The 27,332-nt window shown below is 27.7% G+C and overlaps 1 protein-coding gene and 2 long non-coding RNA genes across 9 annotated transcripts; 1 reads left to right on the top strand and 2 right to left on the bottom strand.

Annotated features, from left to right (window-relative positions):
- LOC136775150 (uncharacterized) lies at window positions 1-11,948 on the bottom strand. 7 transcript variants are annotated; one of them, XM_066729655.1, is made up of 12 exons: window positions 11,529-11,948; window positions 11,336-11,439; window positions 4,546-4,616; window positions 4,027-4,420; window positions 3,389-3,477; window positions 3,140-3,278; window positions 2,962-3,045; window positions 2,797-2,879; window positions 2,510-2,681; window positions 1,054-1,313; window positions 453-612; window positions 1-373 (listed from the first exon to the last, which is right to left on the bottom strand). In XM_066729655.1, exons 3-12 carry the CDS (start codon window positions 4,552-4,554, stop codon window positions 216-218), a joined length of 1,548 nt encoding a protein of 515 aa, XP_066585752.1. In that variant the 5' UTR covers window positions 4,555-4,616; window positions 11,336-11,439; window positions 11,529-11,948; the 3' UTR covers window positions 1-215. The 7 variants fall into 7 exon arrangements, 5 of the variants coding, with proteins under 5 accessions (XP_066585752.1, XP_066585748.1, XP_066585750.1 ...); XM_066729651.1 differs by having other exon boundaries at window positions 457-612; XM_066729653.1 differs by having other exon boundaries at window positions 457-612; window positions 4,060-4,420.
- Window positions 11,949-14,178: 2,230 nt separating this feature from the next.
- On the bottom strand, window positions 14,179-15,739 carry LOC136775091 (uncharacterized). Its single transcript, XR_010822877.1, has 3 exons — window positions 15,305-15,739; window positions 14,747-14,993; window positions 14,179-14,605 (listed from the first exon to the last, which is right to left on the bottom strand). It is a non-coding gene; the product is annotated as an uncharacterized lncRNA (long non-coding RNA).
- A 755-nt stretch (window positions 15,740-16,494) lies between these two features.
- Window positions 16,495-17,630, top strand: LOC136774825 (uncharacterized). Its single transcript, XR_010822870.1, has 3 exons — window positions 16,495-17,144; window positions 17,236-17,407; window positions 17,500-17,630. It is a non-coding gene; the product is annotated as an uncharacterized lncRNA (long non-coding RNA).
- The last annotated feature ends 9,702 nt before the right edge of the window (window positions 17,631-27,332 follow it).

The following is a 27,332-nucleotide window of genomic DNA, read 5'->3' as shown; positions in this document are numbered from 1 at the left end:
TTTTTGAATATCATTTAACCAACTTAAATATAGGACAGTAAAATTGAGCTTATATACGCAAATTTCTATATAAGGATACAAATTACATAAAAAATATTGTTTCTTATTGAAAATAAAATTAGTTTTTCAATTATTATCATTCGTAAAATAAGAAACTTTATAATACTAATGAGAAAAAAGAGTAATAAGACATTGTCATGAAGCTCATTATTTTATTAATTTCTAGATGAATTAAGTGCGCAATTCGTCCTATCCAATTTTTTCTGTCTATATCGTAACTTATCTCCTGCATGTTGGAGCCAGCTTTTAATGTGTTTGATAACACCAGTGCTTGTTGCAGTATGACTAAGGTCATTTTGTTGAAATACTGATCCTATGAAATAGAAGAGTTTACAAAAAAATCAAGTTTTCATGATATAAGTAAAACAATTTCAATTGAAGAGATTATTCACCCACGATGATATTAGCAAAAGTGGATCCTTCCATTTTCGTTGAACCATTGCATCCTGTCCATGTAAGCTTATGACCCACTTCTAAGGAAATCGCAAAATTCAAAATATTTGCAACTACTTTTTGAATAGTATTACCACCGATCCTTTTTATTTTACTAGCCTATAAAAGAAAAATAAATTTAACAATGAGTTATTAAAATATGCAATAATTGTTTAAGTGAGCATAATTTAGATAAAGGTAGCAGTAAAACTTTAAAAAATGAATATTGTTCTGAACAAGGAAAAATTACAAAAATATAATCCCTAGTATAATTTGAAATATATATTAAAAATCCCAGCTATTCTTTTTCCGGCATGGAAGGATATCTGGTCTTGGAGTCTATTCTGTCAAAGCCTGTCGGCAATATTTTTAAGAATGATAAAAAATCTGTTGAAAGATTGTTGATAGTCTTCAACAATCCAGATTCCAAGCCTAGATTCCCATTCATATTAGAAGCATAATAGTTAGGATCTGCAGGAAATTTTCAAAACTTTTCTAAGCATATTGTTGTATTTAACTTGACTCCACATTTCGAGTTAACAATCTATTTGTAATACTTACAAAAAGTTTACGAATTTCATTATCTTCCTGCAATTGTTTTTCAAACTTTATATAATCTTCAATGCTTTGTATAGGAAAATCAGGCAATAGAAAGCCCATTGTGTCATTTGTAGTCTGAATATCGTTTCTTCTAGTATCGTCATGCATAAGGGCTAACATTTCCGTCAAAATCTTACTCTGTGTGTTCATTGATTTTTTTAGTTCTGCCCGAAATAAATTAAAATCATTGTGCAATCTCCTAATATCTACGATTAAGTTGCCTGTAACAAAAAAATTATGTCGAGCCGTTGTTTCATATTTAAAAAGTTATAATTAAGAATATGCATTGTTGAAAAGCAATTCCTATGGATGGGTGATTGTGTGTGTGCATACGTAATTATGTAACATACTTATACATTTGTACTCATTCGTAAACTTTTTACTACCCGTTTCTTTTTCTTTTTTGCTGTATGGCGACTATTCTCTCTTAAAAGAATAAAGCCTTCTATCTGATACAATAAGCCTTTCATCAAACCGATTATTAACATGCAATTTTTATCTCATTGAATATTAATAAATTATTCATGGAATGGATTAACTGTGTATACTGGATTTGTCCTTTAAAATGACCTAGACTATAAAATTCCTTTTAACTTCGTACCTAGCATATATACCAAATTTTGCTATATTAACTTTTTAAGTAAAAGTTGAAATGTGCTTCAGATTGGTCTTATAATAAAAATTGATACCTTCTATAGTTACAGTGTTAAACAGAACTTATTGCCTGAATTATATTAATAGGCACAAATTCTGTTTCTGATAAGAGTTCAAACTTTATCTGTTTGTGTTTTACGAAGCTGCGCTATTCAATAAAAATTAAATATTTGCACGTAATATGTCATTCGATCATTAGTTATTAGAAAATATCGCAGTAGCCGGATGTAGTATCAAATAAGTATTATAATTGCTTATACATATAGTAATATTAACCCTTCGTCAACAAATATTTTTACGGCATCTACCGTCAGCAAACCTGGATCTTTTGCGTCCTGTTCTTTTTTCATTTTATCCATTAGTGCAGGAATTTCAGGAAAAAATCAGGACAATATGCCAAACCTTCTGTTTCATATATCAATCATAAAATCGTTAAAAAATACATTTTTTCATAGTTTCTGCTGAATAAATGAAACAACGGTTAAGTCTGAGAATAGCGATTTGCTTGTTTTAGCCAAGACATGAAAGATTCAGGTTTATATACGCAGCGTGTTAATTTTGTGAAAAGTAATTAGCTGATTGGCCCTGAAAAACTAAACACATAGAGCTAATAAAAATTAATATGTAGATTATATCCGAAAGTATAAAAATTACAAACAAAATGATTAAACCAAAGTTACCATTCCGAACGGGAAGCATATAGTAAAAATACTATTTTTTACATTTTTCATAAATCTTATATGATTAGATAAAATATACTTACTTGAAATTCCAGTTTCTTGTTCAGAAACTAGACTATGTATACTTTCATTGTCATTCGTAGCCTCATTTAAATTAAAGTTGTTTGAATCTTCCTCGCATTCCTGATATGAGGGTGGAAAAGCTGGTGCGGAGATAGATGATGGTCTTTCCATCTGTCCACTATTCTCCTCCGTCTAATTATAAAAATTATACAAAGTCTAAATTTTTTAATGAAAATAATATGATTGCAAATTAAGAAAAATATTTTCGAAATTTTAATTTTCCACAATTCATATATATTGTGTTAACCTGCTCAAGTCTAACTGATTCGCTTATTCGGTTTAACCGCTGATTATTATTCTTTGGAAAAGAAAGAACAGAATTCGTAAAACCTGTATTTTTAACGACATTAAAATAAGAATTGATTAACTTCAGAGTAACTGAATTAATGTCATCAAAATGAAATATGCTTACTTGAAGTGATGTTATGTTGTGCAGGTAACAAACTACACACATTTTCATCGGTGTTCGCTCTAAGAGCACTGCAGTCATCAGTTTCTATAAAATTAAACAAATTTTGTTAAAAGTTGTTTTTAAATTAAATTTAATTTCTGTTTAAGCAATGAACACGAATGAAATGAAGCATTTGAACCATTTGGGGAATCATTATCCACAGCTTTATGATTAAGCATACTGGTGTTTTCAATCGCCTTGGATACTTGTGGATTGGTTGAAAACACTGATATATTCTGTTTTAAAGGGATTGGTTTCCTCACATTATTCTTTTTTGCCTAACAAAATAAAATCAATAATGCAAGTTAAAACTGAATAGATAAAAAATTACATGAACAAATTAATTTGAAGCAACTATTATTACTACAAATAATAGTGTAGTATTTACCTGCTGAAGTTCATATAATTTGTTCATTATTATCCGGGGCTGATAATTTGACGGAGGTAGTGAAAGCGACTTAGGCATTTCAATTTTTCCTGCAACGTTATAGTAATTTGAAAACAAATAAATTTTAAAATATTGTATATCCTACTTGATACTATTAAATTATCAATAGATCTTTTATTCAGATACATTCTCAAATGCAATTGCGATAGCTAGGCATGTGGTCTGTACCAAGGGTATGATAGTTCTGAATTACATCGTATGTTTCTGACAAATTACAGTAGTTTCTAGAAATCTTAAAGTATGTGAAAATCCAAATCAATATTTGTGAACTGTGTGATTACAAATATTTGGTAATATATAAATCGATATTTCAGTACTCCAAGCATTTCAAAAAACTACATTGCTAATATTATCTTTGTAGATAACTTTCGAGGTCATTATAATAGTTCAATTACATATAAGCGGAGTAGCAAATATTTTGAAAATATTTCGAAAGAGTAAAAGTCATATTATTTCTCTATAATATTTTAAACATTTCCAATTTTTTGTATTCCTGCGTATATATTATATGAAATAAGCAAGACTGTTATGTTGAATTTATTATTTTCATTAATAATACATAAACTAATAAAACTTACGATTCTTTTTATCATTATCCGTTTCAGACTCACTTACAGATTCTGGATCGCCATAGTCGTAATCATCGTCGTAAAATTTCCTTTTTTTTGTCAATCTTTTTATGGGTAAACTCTCCATTTCTATGCTGGACAAGGCATTTAATTTTAAATCATCTGAACTTGAAATATCAATACATGTTTTTTCCGCATTTCGAGCTATTTCAAAAGAAGCGTACGGTCCCAAGACCTTTTTAAATTTATAACAAATCCAATTTTTTCCAGGAGTCAGTCGTTTCTGTATAGCTTTCGTTAAATTTATTTGTCCTACAGGGAACATACATGACTTCTCGGATAAATTTTGCCATTTATAAGGGACAACGGAGCAGAATTGATCCCAAATAATTACATAATAATTCTGCAATTCATTCAATTATACTTTCATTATATGCAATTGAGAAAATATGGTTAGAATAATATTTAGATAAATAGTTGAAGACGGAATTAGTAAAAAGTTAAAATATTATAAAATAAATTACTAACTTCTGTCATAATGGCCACAACTTGAAATCAACAGTAAAAAACTAAATTACATTGATTTTTGAATGTTTTACCTGTAATAAAAAAAGTTATACATTAAACTTCAAGTAAATTCAGTTTATTCAATGAACTCGGAATATAAAACCATAAATATTACGCATTTAAGGAATTACATGTGTTTGAGAGCTTTAAAAATATTTCATATAATTATTTTAATAAATTAAAACAGTAGTGTGTTAATGTATTCAAAATTTTAAAAATATAATAGAGCAGCTTTCAAATAATTTTTCTTAAAATTATCAATTGAAAGTTTTGAAATTTCATTCGCTAGGACCTATATCTTTTTAATATATCTTTATTTCTCACTGTCGACATGATAACACATTACTGATTTATCTGAAATTAGAAAGCGAAATATCTTCTGGTACATACTAGGTAAATATAGCTCATGATTAAATAAAGATTTTTTTTTCTCTGATCAAAACTCTTTTTAGAAGTATATGTAGCATAAATTTGAATTAAATATTATCCTTTTTACCTCTAGCTATGCTAAAAATTCAGATTTCAATTATTTTTAAATGTTCTGATTAATATTAAAAACTATACTCTCTCTCTCTCCTGTTAACAAACAATATTTCGTGTTTTGATTTCAAATAAATCCATTATGAGTTATCATGTCCACCGCGAGGATAGTTCTTCTTATAGCGTCGGTCAATATCAGGTCCCAATAGTTGAATTTAAAAAATCTTTAAATGAAAAGTTTGCAAAATATATTTACATATTCCTCTTTTATATCATGAAAACTTTAAATGCGATAATTCTTTTATTATTTTGCAACAAAAATGTAGAAAAGGTGCTGTTTCTATTGACGGATATAATTTGGACACTCAAATAATATATGGCACAATGTTCTCATTGGTTGAGCTAACCATAAACAACTACCGCCATATACCTAAATCAAATCATTCTTATCGTCTGCGTTGCGTGTAAAGTTATAAGGATAATAAAAGATTTGAAAAACTAATAGTGTAAAATCAACAAAGCTACAAGGCATAATAACCAGTGAGAACGTGCTTGTATATAAATTTAAAGAAGACAAATAAAAGAAAGGAAATAACAATTTTGTTGTCTATTGTCTGAAACAAACGTAAAACCTAACCAATATCTCAATATGTTTAAACACCTGAAACCCTTGTAAAAATTAAAAACTGGACGTTTTTATTTAATACGTGAGATAACTAAAGTACAAATTATAAAATTATTTAATTTCATTAGTCATTATGTTATTTAATTATTACAGTAATGCAACTTTATTGTATTATCTACATAATTATAAATATCATTTATTTTTGGAATTTTAAACTATATTATTTGTATTTATTTATCGATTAAAGTTGGACATTTTTTTATGTTCTAACAATTTTTATATTCTCTTGATTTTACTATTTTACTGACCTCAGTTAGCAGTATGAAGTAGTGGTAAGAAGCAATAGGTATTTTTATATGGTAGACGTAATATTTTTTCTACAATTTTGTCTACAGGAAATACTTCTATATTTGACCATTCATTACCCACGTTGATCCCTAAATTGCGTGAATCACAAGGATACAGATGAACACTTGATGAGTTTTTTAATACTTTAGCTAAAACAACTTCTTCTTTATCTGCGTAAGCAATTTTCTCAATACACAAAATTTGTCCGTCTTTTATATAACAGAACTTATCAGCCTGTTTGGAACAAGATATTGTAAAATCTTTAAATTGTATCTCCTGATGCGAATGAGTGTAGCCAAATGGTAGATCTTCTTCCATAGGTTTCTGTAAAACGAAACTTTCCACTAATTCACACTTAGGATTTTCATAGTATTCAGACATTTCTGACAATCGCCTTTGTAATTGCTGTAAAGGTTGTGAAGTTTTCCTTATAATTTTTTTTATCTCTTGCATAAAATTCTCGAATGGGAATGCGCTGAACATGTCCAAACATCCATGTAATTTAGTATCTTCGAACAAATGTACTAAATTATGTATATTGTATGCTACGTATTCTTCTCCATATAAAATTTTAAAGGCTTTTACGAAATGCAACAACAATTGGTGAGCATAATCACCATTGACAGAATAATCGAAAGGGTTACACAAGATCGTAATTGCACATTGTAAGCAGTAGAAATGTCTTAAATAATCATCGGATAAATAGGACGCCATTGCTAAAAAACCGGTATACAAAAGGAAGGTCCTCAATTCTGTCGCTTTCCATCTATCTAATTCATCCAGCCCTCTTGGTTTCCTGTTAAATTCGCTTGATATATAAGGTTTCATTAATTTTAAGTCAGTTGATAAACTATGAATTTGAGAGGAGCTTAATTTAACACTTTTTACCCCTTTTAACCAGAACTTTATAAGCCTTTTAGTAACTTCAAGACAAACGAGATGCATGTAATCAAGAGGAAATTGTGATATCATTTTTAATCCAGCTGCCTCAAAAGGAGAAACGCTTATATGATGATCTTCGACCTTTCTTAAAAGAAATGCTTCGTCAGTTCGTAATAAAGCATGCTCTATCAAAAATACCATACGATTATCCCTCCATTCTCCTTCATCTTCACATTTTTCACATCCATTATATCCAGTATGGCTCTTAACACCTTTCACAAATGATCTTGCAGGTGAATCACAAATAACACTATTTATTGAAATTGAGTATTTACGATTGAGATATTCAAATCCTTCAGTTTTAATTTCAAGGTATTCTTTAATAAATTCATCAAGTATTTCGTTTGATGTTGATGGTTTGCAGTATCCGTGAAATGCCCCTATAAAGAATGGCTTGCCTCTTTTATCATTATACACGACCTGTGCTAACAGTGGCCAAATTTGACTTTTGGAACTCTTTCTTAAGGGTAAGCCGTCAATATTTAAGTTTATTTTTATCGGATTATCAATTGGACTTGACGATGGTACTGCATTTCTTAAATGATCCGTTAAACCTTTTCGCAAACCGTAATGATAATAACTTCCTGAGTTACAATAATGAACTAAACTAATTTTTGGTGTCTGCAGCAGTGTTCGAGAATCACAAGGAAGATCTTCTGAAACATTCATCCTAAGACCTTTAAGCAATTTTGTTAACGCAGTATGAGTTATATTATTTTCGATTGCCCAATATCTTAGAAACTGTGCTAATGATTTTTCCTTATATAGGTGAAACTTAGGCCATTCAATATTACATTCATCTTCCTCAACATTTGAATTTGATTCAGAGTCAAGTTCATTACAAGCTGGATTAGGATTTGTTGGTAATTGCTCAATATCATCCATGTCCACATTATAGTCAATATCTACATTATTGCACAGAATTACTCGAGTCTCAACATCTTCATCTTCCTGTAATACCAAGCCCTGACAATGTTCAATACATGCTTTGGTGATTGACTGTCGTCGTCGGTATTGCTGACTTCTACTTAGATCTTTGTAGTCTTTTCTATTTGGCATGGCTCCTTTATATTACAAGCACATATACGATTGCATTTTTATACACAGTACTCGCCTGTCCTGCTTGGTGTTGGTTAAGTCTCCTTAATGTTATTGTCACAACTACGAACAAAATCGAAGCAATTTATAAAAACAAAATCATTAAGAAAATAAAAGATTTTTGACATTATTTTTTAATAGAAGGAAAGGAGTAAAAAACATTTTTAGCAATTTAATATTAAATATTACTTTTTTAGTTTATATAATTTCAATTCTTTTTATAGCCAAGTATATTTATTATAGCTATTTATTGCACAATTTTTATTTTCATATATTTAATCTTTTTTTTTGTAATAAACGTTTTTTTCTTCATACTAGGTTTTGAAGGGAAAGTACAAAATTACTTAGTTTTTTTTTAGATTAGTATTGGAGGGGTTTAATCTCATATTCAGACAACTTTACACACGTGAATGAAGAATTTTCTTTAGAATGCTTATTTATGTAACTGATGATGTTATATCGTATTACATAAAGTACAGTTATATTATCGTGTATAAGAACATATAATGCTGATTTTGGTATAAGTAAATAATAAGGCAACGAAAAACGAAAGATTAGTCCTAAAATTGTAAAAAGATTGCCATATATATTGAATGTGATAAATCAATTCAAAAAGTCAGAAAAATTCACAAAGATAAATCAATAACATTGCAATTAAAAAGTGGAAAAAACTTGATGGACATATTTGATGAAAAATAAAATAAATTAATTTATTTAACGTTTATGTGTTTGTTATAAAATGAAATGAAGGCTCTACAAAATCAATATCATTTATCATGAAATGTTTTAAGGTTAACCATTTTTAAGTTTCTTTTACAAATAATTTATTTTACTAGACAGGGGAAAAAGAAATACTAATGTTTTCATAGTTCACAATTGAGAGATCAGTGTAGGGTAATATTAAAATTTTAAATATTTAGAACATATTTCTTCAAAGTGTGGAAAGTAAACCCAATTTCAGTTTTAAATTCGTAGAGTAAAAATCATTTAACTATGCATATTTAAAATAGCTTTTTCGCAAATAATGTCTAAAGGACTTGAATTAGATACTCCAAAGAAAATTCAATCATAAAACAGAGATCAGTGGAATTTTTTAATAAGTTCAAGAATTTACCATAATTGCTTTTTACTGCTCTTAAAAATTAATAGACTACCTACATTGAAATAAATTTTTAATGCAATATAAGATTGTAAGCACTTTGCATATTCTAAGTTTAAAATAATATAAATTTAACATTTTATGGTACTAAGTTGAAAAATTGTTTACTAGAAATAAAGAGTCATGATTATATATCTCATTAAATATTTGGCATAAAAAAGGAACTGTTTTCAATTCTTAGTTATAAGAAACATTCACAGCATAAAAATATGTCATTTGGATATAAAGTTATTAATACCAACACATACAGCATCAAGTAAATTAACACTAAACGTATCGAGGATTTCTTATACACACATGTTTAAATTTAAAAAAGGTCATTTGAACGTCATTTAATACCTATAGTACTAAAGCATCCCAGCCAACACTGCTTAGAGCGATGCATCAAAGAATGACATCATATATTGTTAACATCTTCAACAAATGGTAACTTACTGTGATCATTTTAATAACTTTTAATTTTATATCTTAGAAAATATAACATCAAAAAAACTTTCAAAATGATAACATTGAGCTTTCATTTGTTAAAATGTTAACAATATGATATCTTTTCTTAATGCAATTTTATGAAGTATGCTGTATAACAGCAGAAATACTATTATAGCAAATAGTTATTGTTTTAAATAAGGCAAATTTATTATAGTAATAAAATCTATTGTATATTTTAAAATATAAATAATGGTTTTTATTGTAGAGCACCACACACAATTAGGTAATTTTCATAATTAAATATTCATCCTTTGGAAACACATTGTTACTTAAAATACAGGTTTTTTTTTTTAATGGGAAGACAGAGGAATCCATTTGTTTGATTATATATAGAATTCTCTAGTATCAAGTTTAATGATATCTCAAAAGCGATTTTTTTATACTGTTTTAGTTTATTTACCTTCACTGATTATTAAAAGTATAATTTTTCTTTAACTAATTATAATTACTTTGTTTAATATTAAATTCAACAAAATATAAAATACTGTTGCTATAGTAAAGTAATGTAAATTCAGCTATTATATATTTCACTTTGTAGACAAAAACCTTGTATAGGTTGCTGAAACACAGGTTTAGTGATCTTTATAGGTATGGCTTACCGAACTCATTGATACTAAATATATAATATTAATTTACAGCAATCATAATTTTGCATGTTTACCTATACAAATCATAAGGTTAAAAATGATATTTGCAAATAACAAATATATGTATTTTTATAGTTTGCAAATACATCTTTATAATAATGATGGGCTGTGGTGCATTTTTGTATACATATAATACTGACATTAAAATATGTAGAAAATAACTTCTTTTTTATGGTAGCCAGCATTGCACAGAGCAACAAATCACAAAGACACCGTGCTTTAAAAATAATACTTTCACAAAAGGATGTTTTAAAGTGAGCAGTTTCATCGATTATGGTATATTGAAGAGCTAGATATCATGTAAACAATTCAATTTAGAACCCAAAAATATCACTTTTTAATAATGGTAAGTTTATATCTCTTTGTGACTTATATTGTTCTGCGCAAAGTTATTCTACACATTTATCTGTAGTGCATATTATACGAATTACACAATTTTTGTTGAATAATTAAATAATGCACAGAATATCAAAAATCTGAAACATAATTTAATGATTCCTAATAGTAAACACTTATACATTAATAACTATATAGCAATGTTTTATTTGTTCACAGTGAAAATGAAATAGTTTTGAGATGAGACTTAAATGACATAAAGCCTTATAGTCTTTATACTTAAAATTATTTCAAACGCTAGTTAATGAAAGAGTATATTTTCTGTAACAAAATATTAACATGTTGTATTTTATTGCTGAAATCTTAAACAGAGTAAATTGTCATTATACTAAAGGAACTTTCTAATTATAGTTTCCAAACCAATACTAACTGACACAAATAATATAGTTTGGGTGATACGTAAAGAATTGTTTGTGTTTAATAGTATTGTTTTAAGTTAACTGTATGCAAAGTACTATATATAACATTATTGGTTTACTTCAACAATTTCATGCAATCGACATATATTTTGTCATTTTATAAAATATAACCTAATTTTATTATAAAATAAAAAAACAGATCACAAACCTTTTTATGAAACTTATTTACTGTTTTGAAACAGCAAATTAAATCTATTCAATAGACACAATGATACATATAATAGTAGGTTCCTAAAATTCTGATGTCAATAACTGCAACGATAAAATAAGTAGTTAAAAATAATTATTTAAAATTAATCCAGGGCGAATATTTTTAGATTTTATATTAAATTTAAACTAACTCAATATTTCAACATTCAAATGATCAATGCAATAACATTTAATATAAGATGCAATAAAATCTAATATAAACCGTTAATGCAATTTCAATTTTAAAAGATAAATTTGGGATCGACAATTGCATTTCAGATTTAAATTGATTCAGCTGCAGGGAATCAGCTGCGTCTTCGAAGAAAGAAAAAATCCCTAGATTCTGTATCAAAAGTAACTATTTTGGTAATTATAATTGGATTGGGATTTGAAATGTGTTATTGATTATTATTGACGGTGGAAATCCTTGTTTATAACTGTTACTTCAGAGGAAGTGAAAGTTTAAAATTCAGTTAAGTTGAAAACTAATTTTTCTCGCAACGGCTGTATAAATAAAAACAATTAAAAATATAAAAGCATATGAAAGAATATAAATGACCTATCAAGGTCAAGCAAATACTTAAATCTTATATCCTCTATGACATTAAAGAACATTTTTCATGTATATTTTTCCATGATAATAATTCTCGACAAATATTTTAAGTAGGGAATATGGATTTAGAAATGTAGGTATCTAAAAGCTGTATTTTATAATTCATTTTAAGATGTTTTTTGAATATTACCATTAAATTTCTTTATGACATCTTTACGATTATTACTTTAAAAGTTTATTTGGCAGATATCATTTATATCTCTATAAAATATTTTACTTTGTGTCATATCTTTTAGATATGTTTTAGATATCAGTAAGATGATATTTTCAAGAAATCTTTTATGCGATATCGATTAGATTTCTTCTAGAATTTCATGTTTATTGGGACATTGCGAATTCATCGATATATAATATTATTCCAAATTTGCCATTAGAAATAGTATGGTGTAGGCGATGGATTACTTGAGTTTTTCTAACCGAACTATTATTATTTCATATTTCTTGTAGTTTGTATGAAAATGTTAAAGTTAAACGTATAAATAATATAAATATATAAAATATAGTATAAGAGCATTTCTGACATATATATATATATATATATATATATATAGTCGACATTGTATATGCGATAATGCGATGATAGTCAATCTTTGCATATTGCTTAGTTTTGTAAGAACTGACTGTCATGCAACAACACACAGAAAAAAGTAGCTAATAGCTTTAACTTCAAATATCCCCGTAATTACTTATAATAAAAATATATAAAACATAAGTATATGCAGGCGTAGAAAAGTTTGTAAACACCTATATAAATATCTCGAAGACTGAAGCATTTAAGGGAAACACACGTTATGATTACTTATTCTTAGTATTTAGATGTTTTTATCAGATTAAAAAATCTATAATGCAAGTAATATGAAATATAACATATATTCTTCTTTATTACATATGTTAAATGTATACGATAAAACCAATTGTTTAATGTACCTTTAATTTATACATACATTTATTACTACACAATTTCTATGTAAACTTGAATCTCTTTTTAATTTTTAAGAAAATAGAAAGATTTATATTAGAGATGTTTTCGGAAATTTTTATAACAAATGCTATTACAAGTTTAACATAAGTGTATATACAATTACTTACACAACTTCCCCATATTTTGACATATTTCTACTATTTCTGTAATATACGTAACCATCAGGATACAATGTCGAGCCACTCTTTAATATTTTTTCCATTTTTCTCAGCTTTCAAAATATAAATTATAACTATTGATTTTTCGATCGCAGATCTGTCAGATACGAGAAGTTAGATTGGAATAGGTGACGACCCACAATGCACTTTAGGCCATATTTTTCATTATTATTGTTATCTAAGGTAATTCTAAGAAACAAACCTGCGTTTACAAATTTCTCTAGTAACATTGGCTGCGTTTCAATACTTTAGCGCTATGGTAGCGCTACGTAAAATACGTGTCATGATTGGTCAAATTGATTCAACTGACCAATCATGATATAGCGCTACCTTAGCGCTTAAAATTTGAAACGCAACCATTATTGGTTGTGAGAAAAAGCATTAAGATCGATTTCTTTATATTAATTATTTTAGAAATTTGGAAATGTCTATACATTCGTACATGTTTTTTATGGTATAAAAATTAAATATATATGTTAATATACGACTGTTTCCATCAGGGTTTTAAATCGGGTTAGGGTTGAATTAGAGTTAGCGTTCCATCAATAGAAATTATTTAAGCCCAATTCTGAATAATTCTATTGGTGAAACGCTACCTCTAAACAATATAAACCCTATGGAAAAATAGTACATGCAGATAGCAGATATTTTTATAAATATTAGATGTATATATATATACCATTCAAATAATTGGAGATGTAATTATTATTAATCCAAATCGGTTAAAACACACGTGTCATTTAGTAAAATTTTAAATGAAAGTAATCACTGGTAGTATAATTATTAAATATGTTCAATTAAAAAATATGGCAATAAAAACATTCAACAATTTGGTAGTACATTTTAAAGTAAAAATACTCGTCATACTTTATTTAAACGGACATATCTTTAACGTATTCATTAGGTCATATACATAACTGTAAATATCAATTTAGATTTCTTAAGTTTAGACAAAGTTGATGCTTTTAACATATATATTGGAATAGGTACTTAAACAGGCACGGTATTTAAACAGTTAAAATATTTAAAAGGTAATAATATTTATGAGACCCTTTTATACAAATTACACATGCATACCAAAGTAAAAACATTAAACTTGAATAAATAAATCATCAATACCAATGTATATAAAACTTTCTAAAGAACTTAATAACTATATTAATAAATCTCCACATTTTTGTAGGAATCATCATGTTCATTACATTATATATATAACAATAATATTGAAATGCAACGTAAATAAAGTGTGCTGCAAGGATTATTATGGTCACTTTTCTTTGTTAGAGCCCAAAAATGGAACAAATTGCATTATCTATCAGTACTTAAATTTCTAAATCATTTTATTAAATTTCATTTTTATGTTGTATAATCACTTGCAGCAGTAATTTGTAGAAGAGACAACCAAAGTTACCAAGCATGCTGTGTGTCGTTAACATAAATCCAATCTTTAGAATTATTTGGGCCTTCATAAAAGAGCTGTAAAATATAAGAAAAAATTATATTAGGAATAAAATTGAAATATAAAGCAATGTGGAATAATAATGTAATGTTATATTTCAATTAATTAATTAATTTATAAGACTTTTTGCATTGATATAATTGTGTCATTTAACTTACCATTTGAATTGCTTTGTCGACTCTGTTTGTAATTGTTTCTCCAAAGTAGAGTAGCATAGGTCATTGGCAAGTACTGTACTGCTGATTGTTGGCTAATAGCAATAAGCCCCTTGCAGCAAAATGCTTAGCTTATATGAAGTGCCCATTTCAGTAGTTGAAGCTAACTCAATCACTTTGAGGCTCAAAACGTATAAAGGGTTTCTTCCAATCTGCTGGTTTATTAATTATTTTATAGCTTTGCAAAAACCTGTAAAAATTGCAAAAAATGAAAAAAAAACAACATTTACTATTATAAAGACTATTTGCAATCTACATAGTATATTTCAAAGCAAATATATATATAATTGATAAATAATTACAATATCAGATATACATTAGATTATTACAAATAACATCAAATCAAAAGATTTACTAGCCCTTTGCACTCTACCATTATCAAATTAAGAACATTATGTCCCTTCAGAATGGACAGTGGAGTGCAAATGGTTAAAGACGCATTGCCCCAACTGAATCTAAAGCTATAAGTAACTATTAAATTTAACAGTGAAGAGTACTTACTTTACGTAAGGTAATATTTTTGAGCAAGCATATGCATATGAGTATTGTAGTGTTGTTAAGTTTTATAACAGAAATATCTAAGTAGGTCTTTCAGTCTTTGTCGAAGAAGCTGGAAATAGATCTGTGGCAGATATCTGTTATGCGTAAACTTAGGACCCCACAAAAGAACTGAAGATGACTTTCAATTATTTAATAATTCAATCTGTAAAACAAACAAAATACATTCACAAAGCATACAACAGCTTTATTCATGAATATGCATTTATTTTACATAAAAGGTATACTTATCTAAAAGTTTTGTTTTGTCGCGTTCTTAAGTGCATAGGGTATACATATATTTTGTCAAACAGACGATTAATATACTATTTATCCTTTTATATTTTACATTTTCTGTGTTAATTATCATAACCTTTTAATTGCAGCTGTTACAACAGATTTCCACACATACACGGTCACATGAAGCCATTTAAGTTTTGCTTTTGTGTGTAGTGCGTGCGTATACTTTCATCCTATTCGCGTGCATGCGCACCAATAACATTTAATATAGTTTACTCATCGCATGTTCCAACCCTAGTAAGTAACTATACAATTTTATGGCACTTTACCATCTACCCTTAGCTTAATCTAAGGAGCTCCTTAAGGACCGACTATGAATACGGCCGGAAGTAAAGTCATTTTTCCGTTGGATCAAAGCCCTTATTTATCGGTTTAAAATTGATTTATCTCAACAATGATGCTTGTCCGGACCTTATAATATAGGACTTTTCGACTTAGTTTAGTCCCAAGAATATATGGTTAAAATTAAAAGCATTATTGTGATACACCCTGTATAAAAGATAAAAAGTATCATGTTTAACTACATATAATGTATTTACATATATATGTTATCTTCATGAATTTCCAGATTTCCATGTATCCATATGTATGTTATTGGAAGCAAGGTTGCCAAGTGTAGTACTTTCGGTACTACCGTAGTACCCAAAAGCGACATATCCTATAGCGTAGTACTATTTTGGGTACTACGCTATAGTCGCTGCTGATACTACTGGTCGGCGGAAATACGTCAGAGGGTAGAGACTGTAGAGGGACCGCAATATAGATATTTCTAATTACTAATTTCAAAATACATAATGCATGGTCCGTGATCCAAGACAAATGTTAGTATATACATACCACAAGTTATAAAGTAATATAAAGAAATAAAGTGGCAGTTTTAATCTTACTGACAGCTGATATACTGATGGTATAAGTGAATAAATAAAGTGACGAAATTTGTAAAATGTACATAAAAATAATTTTTAAAAATATATAAAGGACTGAACATTTTAGATAAGTATAACAATAAATTTTATAATATAAAATGTAAGATATAAACATTTTGTGGTACTTTGTGGGATTTTATTTCAGATTAAATTATAGTAATGTGTTTACAATGTCACTGTGCTGAGGATGGAGCTATGCGGATTTTCAAAATTAAAATAAAGGAATAGACTAAACATAATGTGGTTATTGTGTCATCGTTGAGATTCAAACTATGTTAATTGAGACGGATAATAAAATAAACGAGTGAAAAAACTGGGTAAATACAATAATAAATAAAGAAGCTGACAAATTAGATATATAATATAAAATGTAAAATATTTTATAGTACTTTCTGGGATTTTATTTCAGATTAAATTATAGTAATGTGTTTACTATGTCACTACTGAGGATGGAGCTATGTGGATTGATCATTAAAATGAAAGGAATAGATTCACCATATTATGGTTACTGTGTCATCGCTGAGGATCAAACTGTGTTAATTGAGATGAATATTAAAATAAACAAGTCAACACATTGGGTAAATACGATACAAATAAAGAAGCTGACAGATTACATTTGTAATTTCAAATGTAAGATTTTATATAGTACTTTTTGGGATTTTGTTTCAGATTAAATTATTGTAAAGTGTTTACTATGTCAATGCTGAGAATGGAGCTATGTGGATTGAACATTAAAACAAAAGGAATAGATTCACCATAATGTTGTTTCTGTGTCATCGCTGATGAGGATCAAACTGTGTTAATTGAGACAGACATTAAAATAAATGAGTCAGCAATTTGGGTAAATACAATAATAAATAAAGAAAATGACAGAATACATATATAATATAAAATGTAAGATGTTTTATAGTACTTTGTGGGATTTTGTTTCAGATTAAATTATAGTAATGTACGTATGTTTACTGTATCACTGCTGAGGATGAAGCTATGTGGATCGAACATTAAAAAAAAAGAATAGATTCAGCATAATGTGGTTTCTGTATCATCGCTGAGGATCAAACTGTGATAATTGAGATGAATATTAAAATAAAGAAGCTGACAGATTAGATATATAATATAACATGTTAGATATTTTACAGTACTTTGTGGGATTTTATTTAAAGTTAATATATGTAAAATAAAATTTTTGTTTTCTTTTTACAATTGTATCTATATTAATTACTATATGTTGCAATCTCTTAAAATTAAGCCTCTGCTTTTATTAGCAAACTAATAGTTCCACACGGCAGTGATGCCAGAATCAAGCTTTTAGCAACAAAAATGAAGATAAGCGCTAGCCAGCAGCAGTATAGAAAATTTAAAGGGAAGCGGTACAAACACAACTATGCCTGGAGAGCATAGGTGTGATTTGGACTTTAGGCAACATTGGCTTTCGAAGAAGAGCGACTACCGCTAACCGTGACATTTTTACGTGTTATCCGTGTGAAGTGGTGCTGCGTTTACCTAAAAACTCAAAGCAAATAAAAATGCTTTTCCTAAATTGATTTGTAATATTGATAAAATGGTCAAATGTAGCCATTAATCAATTAGATTTAGTAATAAATACAGAAAATGCGTTTTATTATAAGAAATGAGTTGAGGTAAAATAAACTCAATGTTTTTATATTAATCTGTTAACAAATGCATTTTTTTATTTATTATTGAGTCCAATAAATTAATGGTTATTAAAAAAAAAATTCCTTGTAATGAAAAAAAAAATGAAAAAATTTTAAACTTCACCAAGACTCGAACACGAGCCCACCGCATGACAAACGGCAAACTTACCGCCTGTGCTACAGCGCTCACTTGATGTACCAAGCAAGGTTGCCAAGTCCGCCATCTTGAATAGTAATACGCTCTATAGTAAGTGAATTTTGATATAAGGAATGCAGACTGCACAAAGTATACTGCCAGCGGAAATACGTCAGTAGCCATCTTAAATGCAGAACGTAATATATCAAAAATTATATATATTATATTCACAGCCTGTCACCGTGAACGGCGTGAACGAAGACAAATGTTAGTATACGGAAAAATAAAGTGTAATAAAGAAATAAGGAGTAGTGACAGCTTTGATCTATCTGACAGTTGATGTACTTATGGTATAAGTGAATAAATAAAATAAAAATGCTTTTCCTAAATTGATTTGTAATATTGATAAAATGGTCAAATGTAGCCATTAATCAATTAGATTTAGTAATAAATACAGAAAATGCGTTTTATTATAAGAAATGAGTTGAGGTAAAATAAACTCAATGTTTTTATATTAATCTGTTAACAAATGCATTTTTTTATTTATTATTGAGTCCAATAAATTAATGGTTATTAAAAAAAAAATTCCTTGTAATGAAAAAAAAAATGAAAAAATTTTAAACTTCACCAAGACTCGAACACGAGCCCACCGCATGACAAACGGCAAACTTACCGCCTGTGCTACAGCGCTCACTTGATGTACCAAGCAAGGTTGCCAAGTCCGCCATCTTGAATAGTAATACGCTCTATAGTAAGTGAATTTTGATATAAGGAATGCAGACTGCACAAAGTATACTGCCAGCGGAAATACGTCAGTAGCCATCTTAAATGCAGAACGTAATATATCAAAAATTATATATATTATATTCACAGCCTGTCACCGTGAACGGCGTGAACGAAGACAAATGTTAGTATACGGAAAAATAAAGTGTAATAAAGAAATAAGGAGTAGTGACAGCTTTGATCTATCTGACAGTTGATGTACTTATGGTATAAGTGAATAAATAAAATAAAAATGCTTTTCCTAAATTGATTTTTAATTTTGATAAAATGGTCAAATGTAGCCATTAATTAATTAGATTTAATAATAAATACAAAAAATGCGTTTTATTATAACAAATGAGTTGAGGTAAAATAAACTCAATGTTTTTATATTAATTTGTTAACAAATGCATTTTTTTATTTATTATTGAGTCCAATAAGTTAACGGTTATTAAAAAAAACATTCTTTGTAATGAAACAAAAAATGAAAAAATTTTAATCTTCACCAAGACTCGAACACGAGCCCACCGCATGACAAACGGCAACCTTACCGCCTGCGCTACAGCGCTCACTTGATGTACCAAGAGCAAAACAGCCTTTTAAAGACTGACTACAATTCTTTCACTAACTCGTCATAAACGATCAAGAATTAGCTGTAATAATAAATACATTTATCTACATAGCATTATTGTACTAAATTTATTGTTTTTAATTTGAAGCATACATTTTACATGAAGATACGATACTTTAAGGGTGTTCATGCAATACTCTAAATACAAAACTATTCATATGCTCGTTTATCATAGTTATTCGACTACATATAACAAATATTATAATATTACTTAATTAATTTATGATAGTTAAGCATATGAATAGTTTTGTATATAGAGTACTGAATGGTTACCATTAAATTATCATATCTTCATGTAAAATGTATGCTTCAAATTAAAAACAATAAATTTAGTACAATAATGCTATGTAGATAAATGTATTTATTATTACAGCTAATTCTTGATCATTTATGACGAATTAATAAAAGAATTGTAGTCAGTCTTTAAAGAGCCTGTTTTGCTCTTGTTACATCAAGTGAGAGCTGTAGCGCAGGCGGTAAAGTTGCCGTTTATCATGCGGTGGGCTCGTGTTCGAGGCTTGGTGAAGATTAAAATTTTTTCATTTTTTGTTTCATTACAAAGAATTTTTTTTTTAATAACCGTTAACTTATTGGACTCAATAATAAATAAAAAAATGCATTTGTTAACAAATTAATATAAAAACATTGAGTTTATTTTACCTCAACTCATTTGTTATAATAAAACGCATTTTTTGTATTTATTACCAAATCTAATTAATTAATGGCTACATTTGACCATTTTCTCAAAATTAAAAATCAATTTAGGAAAAGCATTTTTATTTTATTTATTCACTTATACCATAAGTACATCAGCTGTCAGATAGATCAAAGCTGTCACTACTCCTTATTTCTTTATTACACTTTATTTTTCCGTATACTAACATTTGTCTTCGTTCACGCCGTTCACGGTGACAGGCTGTGAATATAATATATATAATTTTTGATATATTACGTTCTGCATTTAAGATGGCTACTGACGTATTTCCGCTGGCAGTATACTTTGTGCAGTCTGCATTCCTTATATCAAAATTCACTTACTATAGAGCGTAGTACTATTCAAGATGGCGGACTTGGCAACCTTGATTGGAAGTCTTCTTATATTTCAACGATAGCTACAATATATAAATTAGGAAGGTTTGTTCAATTTCGTTATTATGCATTCCTATATATTGTAAAATTGAAGCAAATCTTTTGTTCACCTATACTATTCAATCTTTGTATTTGGAAAGGAGCAAGATCATATTTTCTTAAAAATTTTGAAAATCATATAGTATATGTTCAATCAGAAAAAATTTCAAAATATATTAAAACATTTAGTTTCATTGATAAAATCTATGTATTATTCGATATATAATATTCACATAGATCAAACTACAAATCAAAGGTCGTTGATGAATTTTTATGATTTTCAAATTATGGTTTTTTCTCTAATAATAATTACTTTGTTAAGCCATATTATTCATATAGTAATGTGAGATTTATCAATTTCATATTTTTCTAGAATTCTTTAAAAACCAAGATGTATCTATGTTACTATTTTTAGTATATTTTATAAACTTCAATAAAGAATATGTGATTAAATTTATAATTATTTTCATTTATATTAATTTAAAAAATGTTTCGTCAGTTTTACGCTATTTAAAAATTTAAAGACCACCCTAACAGGGTAGATATCAACAAGTCAGAATACGGTTCTTGAAAAAAGAGTCATCTCTATAATAATCATGTCTATGGTTGTTGTATGTTTTATTCTTAGATTGGTAGCGCTTAGTTAGAAAGGAAATGACGTAAAATATAACCAGGTTCGAATTAAAAGCGAAAGTAGCAGAAGTATATATAAGTATTTGTAAAGTGAAGTTATTTTAAAACACTTGAGAATGGTTATTCTACCTTCTTGGTAGCAAGGATCATATATTACATTGAAATATCAGCTATTTACATTTCTGTTATATTGCATTTTGATAAATATGCCAAGAAAATAAGAGAAAGGAGAATTATTAAACGGGTCTATTGTCTTTATTAAGTTAAGAGATTCATAATTTGCATTATCATTTGATTATTATAGAAAGAGTTAATACTTTGTGATGATTTAATTTCAGGTATAAATTTCTTATTGCTACATCAATTATAAGTTCAATTTCAATTTGACGACAACCGAATGGATTACTAACAATGAAAGCTGACACAACAAAAGTCCAATTTAAAATAAGTAAAGTGTAAAGTGAAATGTTGAGATAGGAATCTGCACATTGCAAAGCTGACTCTTCACTAACATTAAATATCATTATGTATTTAATGAAAGGTATAATTATAAGCTCAAATTATTCAATCTAGTTTGAGTGATTATATTTAGAAGTGAATATCTTATATATACTGTTTATGAAAAAAATATTTGCCATATACTATTTATGTAATAGGTCTAAAAATATTCCATAAAGAATTTTTTTGTTTTAAATAGAGCTGCTGAACTAGTAGAATCATTTGACTCCTTATACACTGTCTTACTAATGAAACGTTTTACTGACTGTTTTAAAAGCTATTAACTTGTCTGTATTTATTGATCTCTAAACCCAATAAATTTTTTGTAGTATCATTTTGATCGACATGTTGACTGTTTTATATGCATCATAACTTTGCAGACAACCAAGAGTTCAATGGCTTTAATTAGTGCCTATTTGTAGTACTGCTTATTCGATGAAACAATAATCATAGCAAATTGCTTAGTGAATATTAAGAATTTATTTTTTGGAAGTGTAAAGCTGGTAGATTAGTTGAAAAGTCAAGCCCAAACTTTGCGGACACTTAGTAACAAGGTGATGATAGATTGAATATATTAAGGACTGATTTGCTTCACAAGGATGTTACAGTATTATCCAGATAAGTATTTCATTAATTATATTTATATATTTTTATAGATTATACGAAAAGTTACTACATTATAATAATTTCTTTTTAGATATCAAGTTCTGTATTGACTTAAATCTTTCAATAATAGTCATAAGTTGTAATCTATCATTATAAGCTTCAATCAGACAGTAAATGAAGGAATCGGGAAAGAATGCAATTTGTTGGAAGAATAATCCAATATATTTAATAATTGCCTTTGCACATACATGATAAGCTGCTTCTTTTATGAAATAATTACTACGTCTATTAAGTGTACAAGATCTTTCATTAAATAATTTACTTGAGTAATATGATAATACGTAAATATCGAATTTTAACTAATCAGTGTCAATAATAATAAAGTTATTGAACTTATATATTAATCAACCAAATTATCTTCACCAATATTCACATTATCTGAAATTAAAAACTCAATGTTTATTAAGAGCATGTAAGTATCTTTTCCTTTAACAATAGAAATATTGAACCTTGTTGTTCGTTTAATAAATTTTCAATTTTTGCCATGAACTTCTTATTTGCTAAGAGTGACTCTGTCATAAAATCATCTATAATTTTTTCTATCGAAGGCTGTGATAAATCTTCAATATTTTCTAATCTGCTCCAATTTTCTTCAAGCCATTGGTCAAAAACTTTGTCACTTTTATCTTTATTGCTGTTACTTATAGTTAAATCGTTATTTAATTGCTCTACTTCTATAGTTGTTATTTTAATCAATTCTATTAATTTTACTGTAAAATTAAACATTAATAAAAACAATATTACATATATATAAATTCGTGATCTAGATTATATAAGAATAGTAATTATAAAAAGTAATCAAATTAATTAACTATTACTTACAGATAAATTTTTGAAATTTAGCATGATTTCCCATTAATTCATGAATACTTCTGTGATATCTTTCTATATCATTATTTGTTCTTTTTTTTAATTTAAACACTGATATGCTTTTTTTTTGGGGATGAATAATCCATGTTCTTTTAATATACTTCAATAGAGGATTAAGAATCCTGCTGTATTCTGCATTTCCTTCAATCTCTCTTGTAATCATATGAAAATAAATCATAATAAAATTACTCGGTAATAAGGGAAGATTGTACATCTTTCTGATTATAATGTTCATATCACATTGAGAAGATAAATCTAATTTTTTCATAGTATCAAAAACTTTTAGCTTCCTGCAATATTTTCTTACATTCTGGAAAAATGTTGTATTAATTAATATACTGAAAATGGTTTATCTTTATTATAAAGTTTCATCTTACATAAATATAATGAAAATAACATCCGGTCAGTGAAATACTTGGAAAAACTGATTTTAACGCATTTCGTAAAGCTTTTTCATAATCTGTTGTTACAGACAATAAATTCATTTTCTTGAAAAGCGTATTTTTGATATGTGCGAAAAGCTCAGTGTAGGCTGATTGGTTTTTCTTATTCATTAATATCCATAAGAATGGAATAGCCTGCACGAAAAGTAATTAAAGGGGTATTATAATTTATCTCCGACCCAAATGAATAGCGAAAATTGTTACTAAAAACATTTAAATTATAGGATTTCATTTAAGCTTTGTTCGCGTTGCTTGCACTTTTCATTAAATGTGTACACTTCGTGTGACATATAATATACACTTTTAATGAAAAGTGCAGAAAGTGCATGCAAAAACAACCAACCTTTTGATATCAATACAATATCAATTTTTTTTTTTAAATAATACTTTTGGTCACAGTTTTTTCACAATTAAAAATTAATAATTTATAAATTCTCTTTAGCGGATATTGCTTCCATACTACAGTTATATTTGAATCATATAATTACTTTATCATTTTTTTCTCCCATTATCGTTACTAACTGGTAAGCGTTATCAATTTTGGGGACACATTGGTACGTCGCATCAATTTTTAAATTTGCAGTTGTCTCCATTTTCATACATAATTCTCTTTCATAAAGTAAAATAGATACTCGATCCTTATTTCTTATTTGTTCTACTTCTAAATTTAATTTTTTATTTTTAAAGAGAAAATATGTGATATTTTTCCATTTTTCGTGGCTCATAACTGCTTCAATGCTGCTTAATTTACCAGGGTTTGGTGCATTAAAGTTAGATCGGCTATACTCTAAGCATCTTTTAACTTTTAAAAAGGGCAAAGATGCAGCAGTAGCTGGGTCACTGAAATAATTCCTTTCTTTTGCGTTCATCCATACATATATATAGTTAAAACTAAGCAATAGAGCTGTTTACTTAAAAAAATCATTGAAATCAAGTTTTGAGGGGAAACGTAAAATTAAGAATTGTATAGCCGAATATAAAGATACTATTTAATCACACATATTTATGTTTACTTACCTAATTGCACATTTATTATAAGCATTTTTAGCTGTGTATTCGTGATTCTTAATCAAACTCAGGGCCTTAGCTTTAAAATTTGACCTATTTAAATAATTTGGATCACGTTCATGATTGTGCATCTGTATAGGTAGTAATTGATCATTTTCATTTAATTTTGCCGTTCCCTTACAATTTTTTTTAATACACGTTAAATATCTGTAAACAATTTATACAGATAATATTAGATTGCATGATGTGATGTTAAATTAAAGAAGTAAAGAAGCTTTTACAATAAAATTACCTTATGCAAGTTCCATCTTTTCTTTTGCTGATTTTGTTTTTATGGTATACAAATCCATCTTCGTACAAAACGTTTGAAAGCTTTCTAGCTCTTAATTTTTCCATGTTTTTTGTGAACAAATTAAAATTATCTTTATTTCACAGGGGTTAAACAAAGTAGATAATGAAGTTGCATATTATATATATATAATATGCAACTTCATTATCTACTTTGTTTAACCCCTGTGAAATAAAGATAATTTTAATTTGTTCACAAAAAACATGGAAAAATTAAGAGCTAGAAAGCTTTCAAACGTTTTGTACGAAGATGGATTTGTATACCATAAAAACAAAATCAGCAAAAGAAAAGATGGAACTTGCATAAGGTAATTTTATTGTAAAAGCTTCTTTACTTCTTTAATTTAACATCACATCATGCAATCTAATATTATCTGTATAAATTGTTTACAGATATTTAACGTGTATTAAAAAAAATTGTAAGGGAACGGCAAAATTAAATGAAAATGATCAATTACTACCTATACAGATGCACAATCATGAACGTGATCCAAATTATTTAAATAGGTCAAATTTTAAAGCTAAGGCCCTGAGTTTGATTAAGAATCACGAATACACAGCTAAAAATGCTTATAATAAATGTGCAATTAGGTAAGTAAACATAAATATGTGTGATTAAATAGTATCTTTATATTCGGCTATACAATTCTTAATTTTACGTTTCCCCTCAAAACTTGATTTCAATGATTTTTTTAAGTAAACAGCTCTATTGCTTAGTTTTAACTATATATATGTATGGATGAACGCAAAAGAAAGGAATTATTTCAGTGACCCAGCTACTGCTGCATCTTTGCCCTTTTTAAAAGTTAAAAGATGCTTAGAGTATAGCCGATCTAACTTTAATGCACCAAACCCTGGTAAATTAAGCAGCATTGAAGCAGTTATGAGCCACGAAAAATGGAAAAATATCACATATTTTCTCTTTAAAAATAAAAAATTAAATTTAGAAGTAGAACAAATAAGAAATAAGGATCGAGTATCTATTTTACTTTATGAAAGAGAATTATGTATGAAAATGGAGACAACTGCAAATTTAAAAATTGATGCGACGTACCAATGTGTCCCCAAAATTGATAACGCTTACCAGTTAGTAACGATAATGGGAGAAAAAAATGATAAAGTAATTATATGATTCAAATATAACTGTAGTATGGAAGCAATATCCGCTAAAGAGAATTTATAAATTATTAATTTTTAATTGTGAAAAAACTGTGACCAAAAGTATTATTTAAAAAAAAAAATTGATATTGTATTGATATCAAAAGGTTGGTTGTTTTTGCATGCACTTTCTGCACTTTTCATTAAAAGTGTATATTATATGTCACACGAAGTGTACACATTTAATGAAAAGTGCAAGCAACGCGAACAAAGCTTAAATGAAATCCTATAATTTAAATGTTTTTAGTAACAATTTTCGCTATTCATTTGGGTCGGAGATAAATTATAATACCCCTTTAATTACTTTTCGTGCAGGCTATTCCATTCTTATGGATATTAATGAATAAGAAAAACCAATCAGCCTACACTGAGCTTTTCGCACATATCAAAAATACGCTTTTCAAGAAAATGAATTTATTGTCTGTAACAACAGATTATGAAAAAGCTTTACGAAATGCGTTAAAATCAGTTTTTCCAAGTATTTCACTGACCGGATGTTATTTTCATTATATTTATGTAAGATGAAACTTTATAATAAAGATAAACCATTTTCAGTATATTAATTAATACAACATTTTTCCAGAATGTAAGAAAATATTGCAGGAAGCTAAAAGTTTTTGATACTATGAAAAAATTAGATTTATCTTCTCAATGTGATATGAACATTATAATCAGAAAGATGTACAATCTTCCCTTATTACCGAGTAATTTTATTATGATTTATTTTCATATGATTACAAGAGAGATTGAAGGAAATGCAGAATACAGCAGGATTCTTAATCCTCTATTGAAGTATATTAAAAGAACATGGATTATTCATCCCCAAAAAA

This window comes from Prorops nasuta, unplaced genomic scaffold, assembly GCF_024137725.1.
Source record: "Prorops nasuta isolate Cenicafe-Biocafe unplaced genomic scaffold, Cenicafe_Pnas_1.2 PNAS00007, whole genome shotgun sequence".
In the NCBI taxonomy this organism is placed as follows: Eukaryota; Metazoa; Arthropoda; class Insecta; order Hymenoptera; family Bethylidae; genus Prorops; species Prorops nasuta.
This window is presented reverse-complemented; position numbering and strand designations above follow the sequence as displayed.

Coding starts and splice junctions, on each gene's coding strand:
- LOC136775150 (XM_066729650.1), bottom strand. CDS start 8,038: ATGCCAAATAGAAAAGACTACAAAGATCTAAGTAGAAGTCAGCAATAC.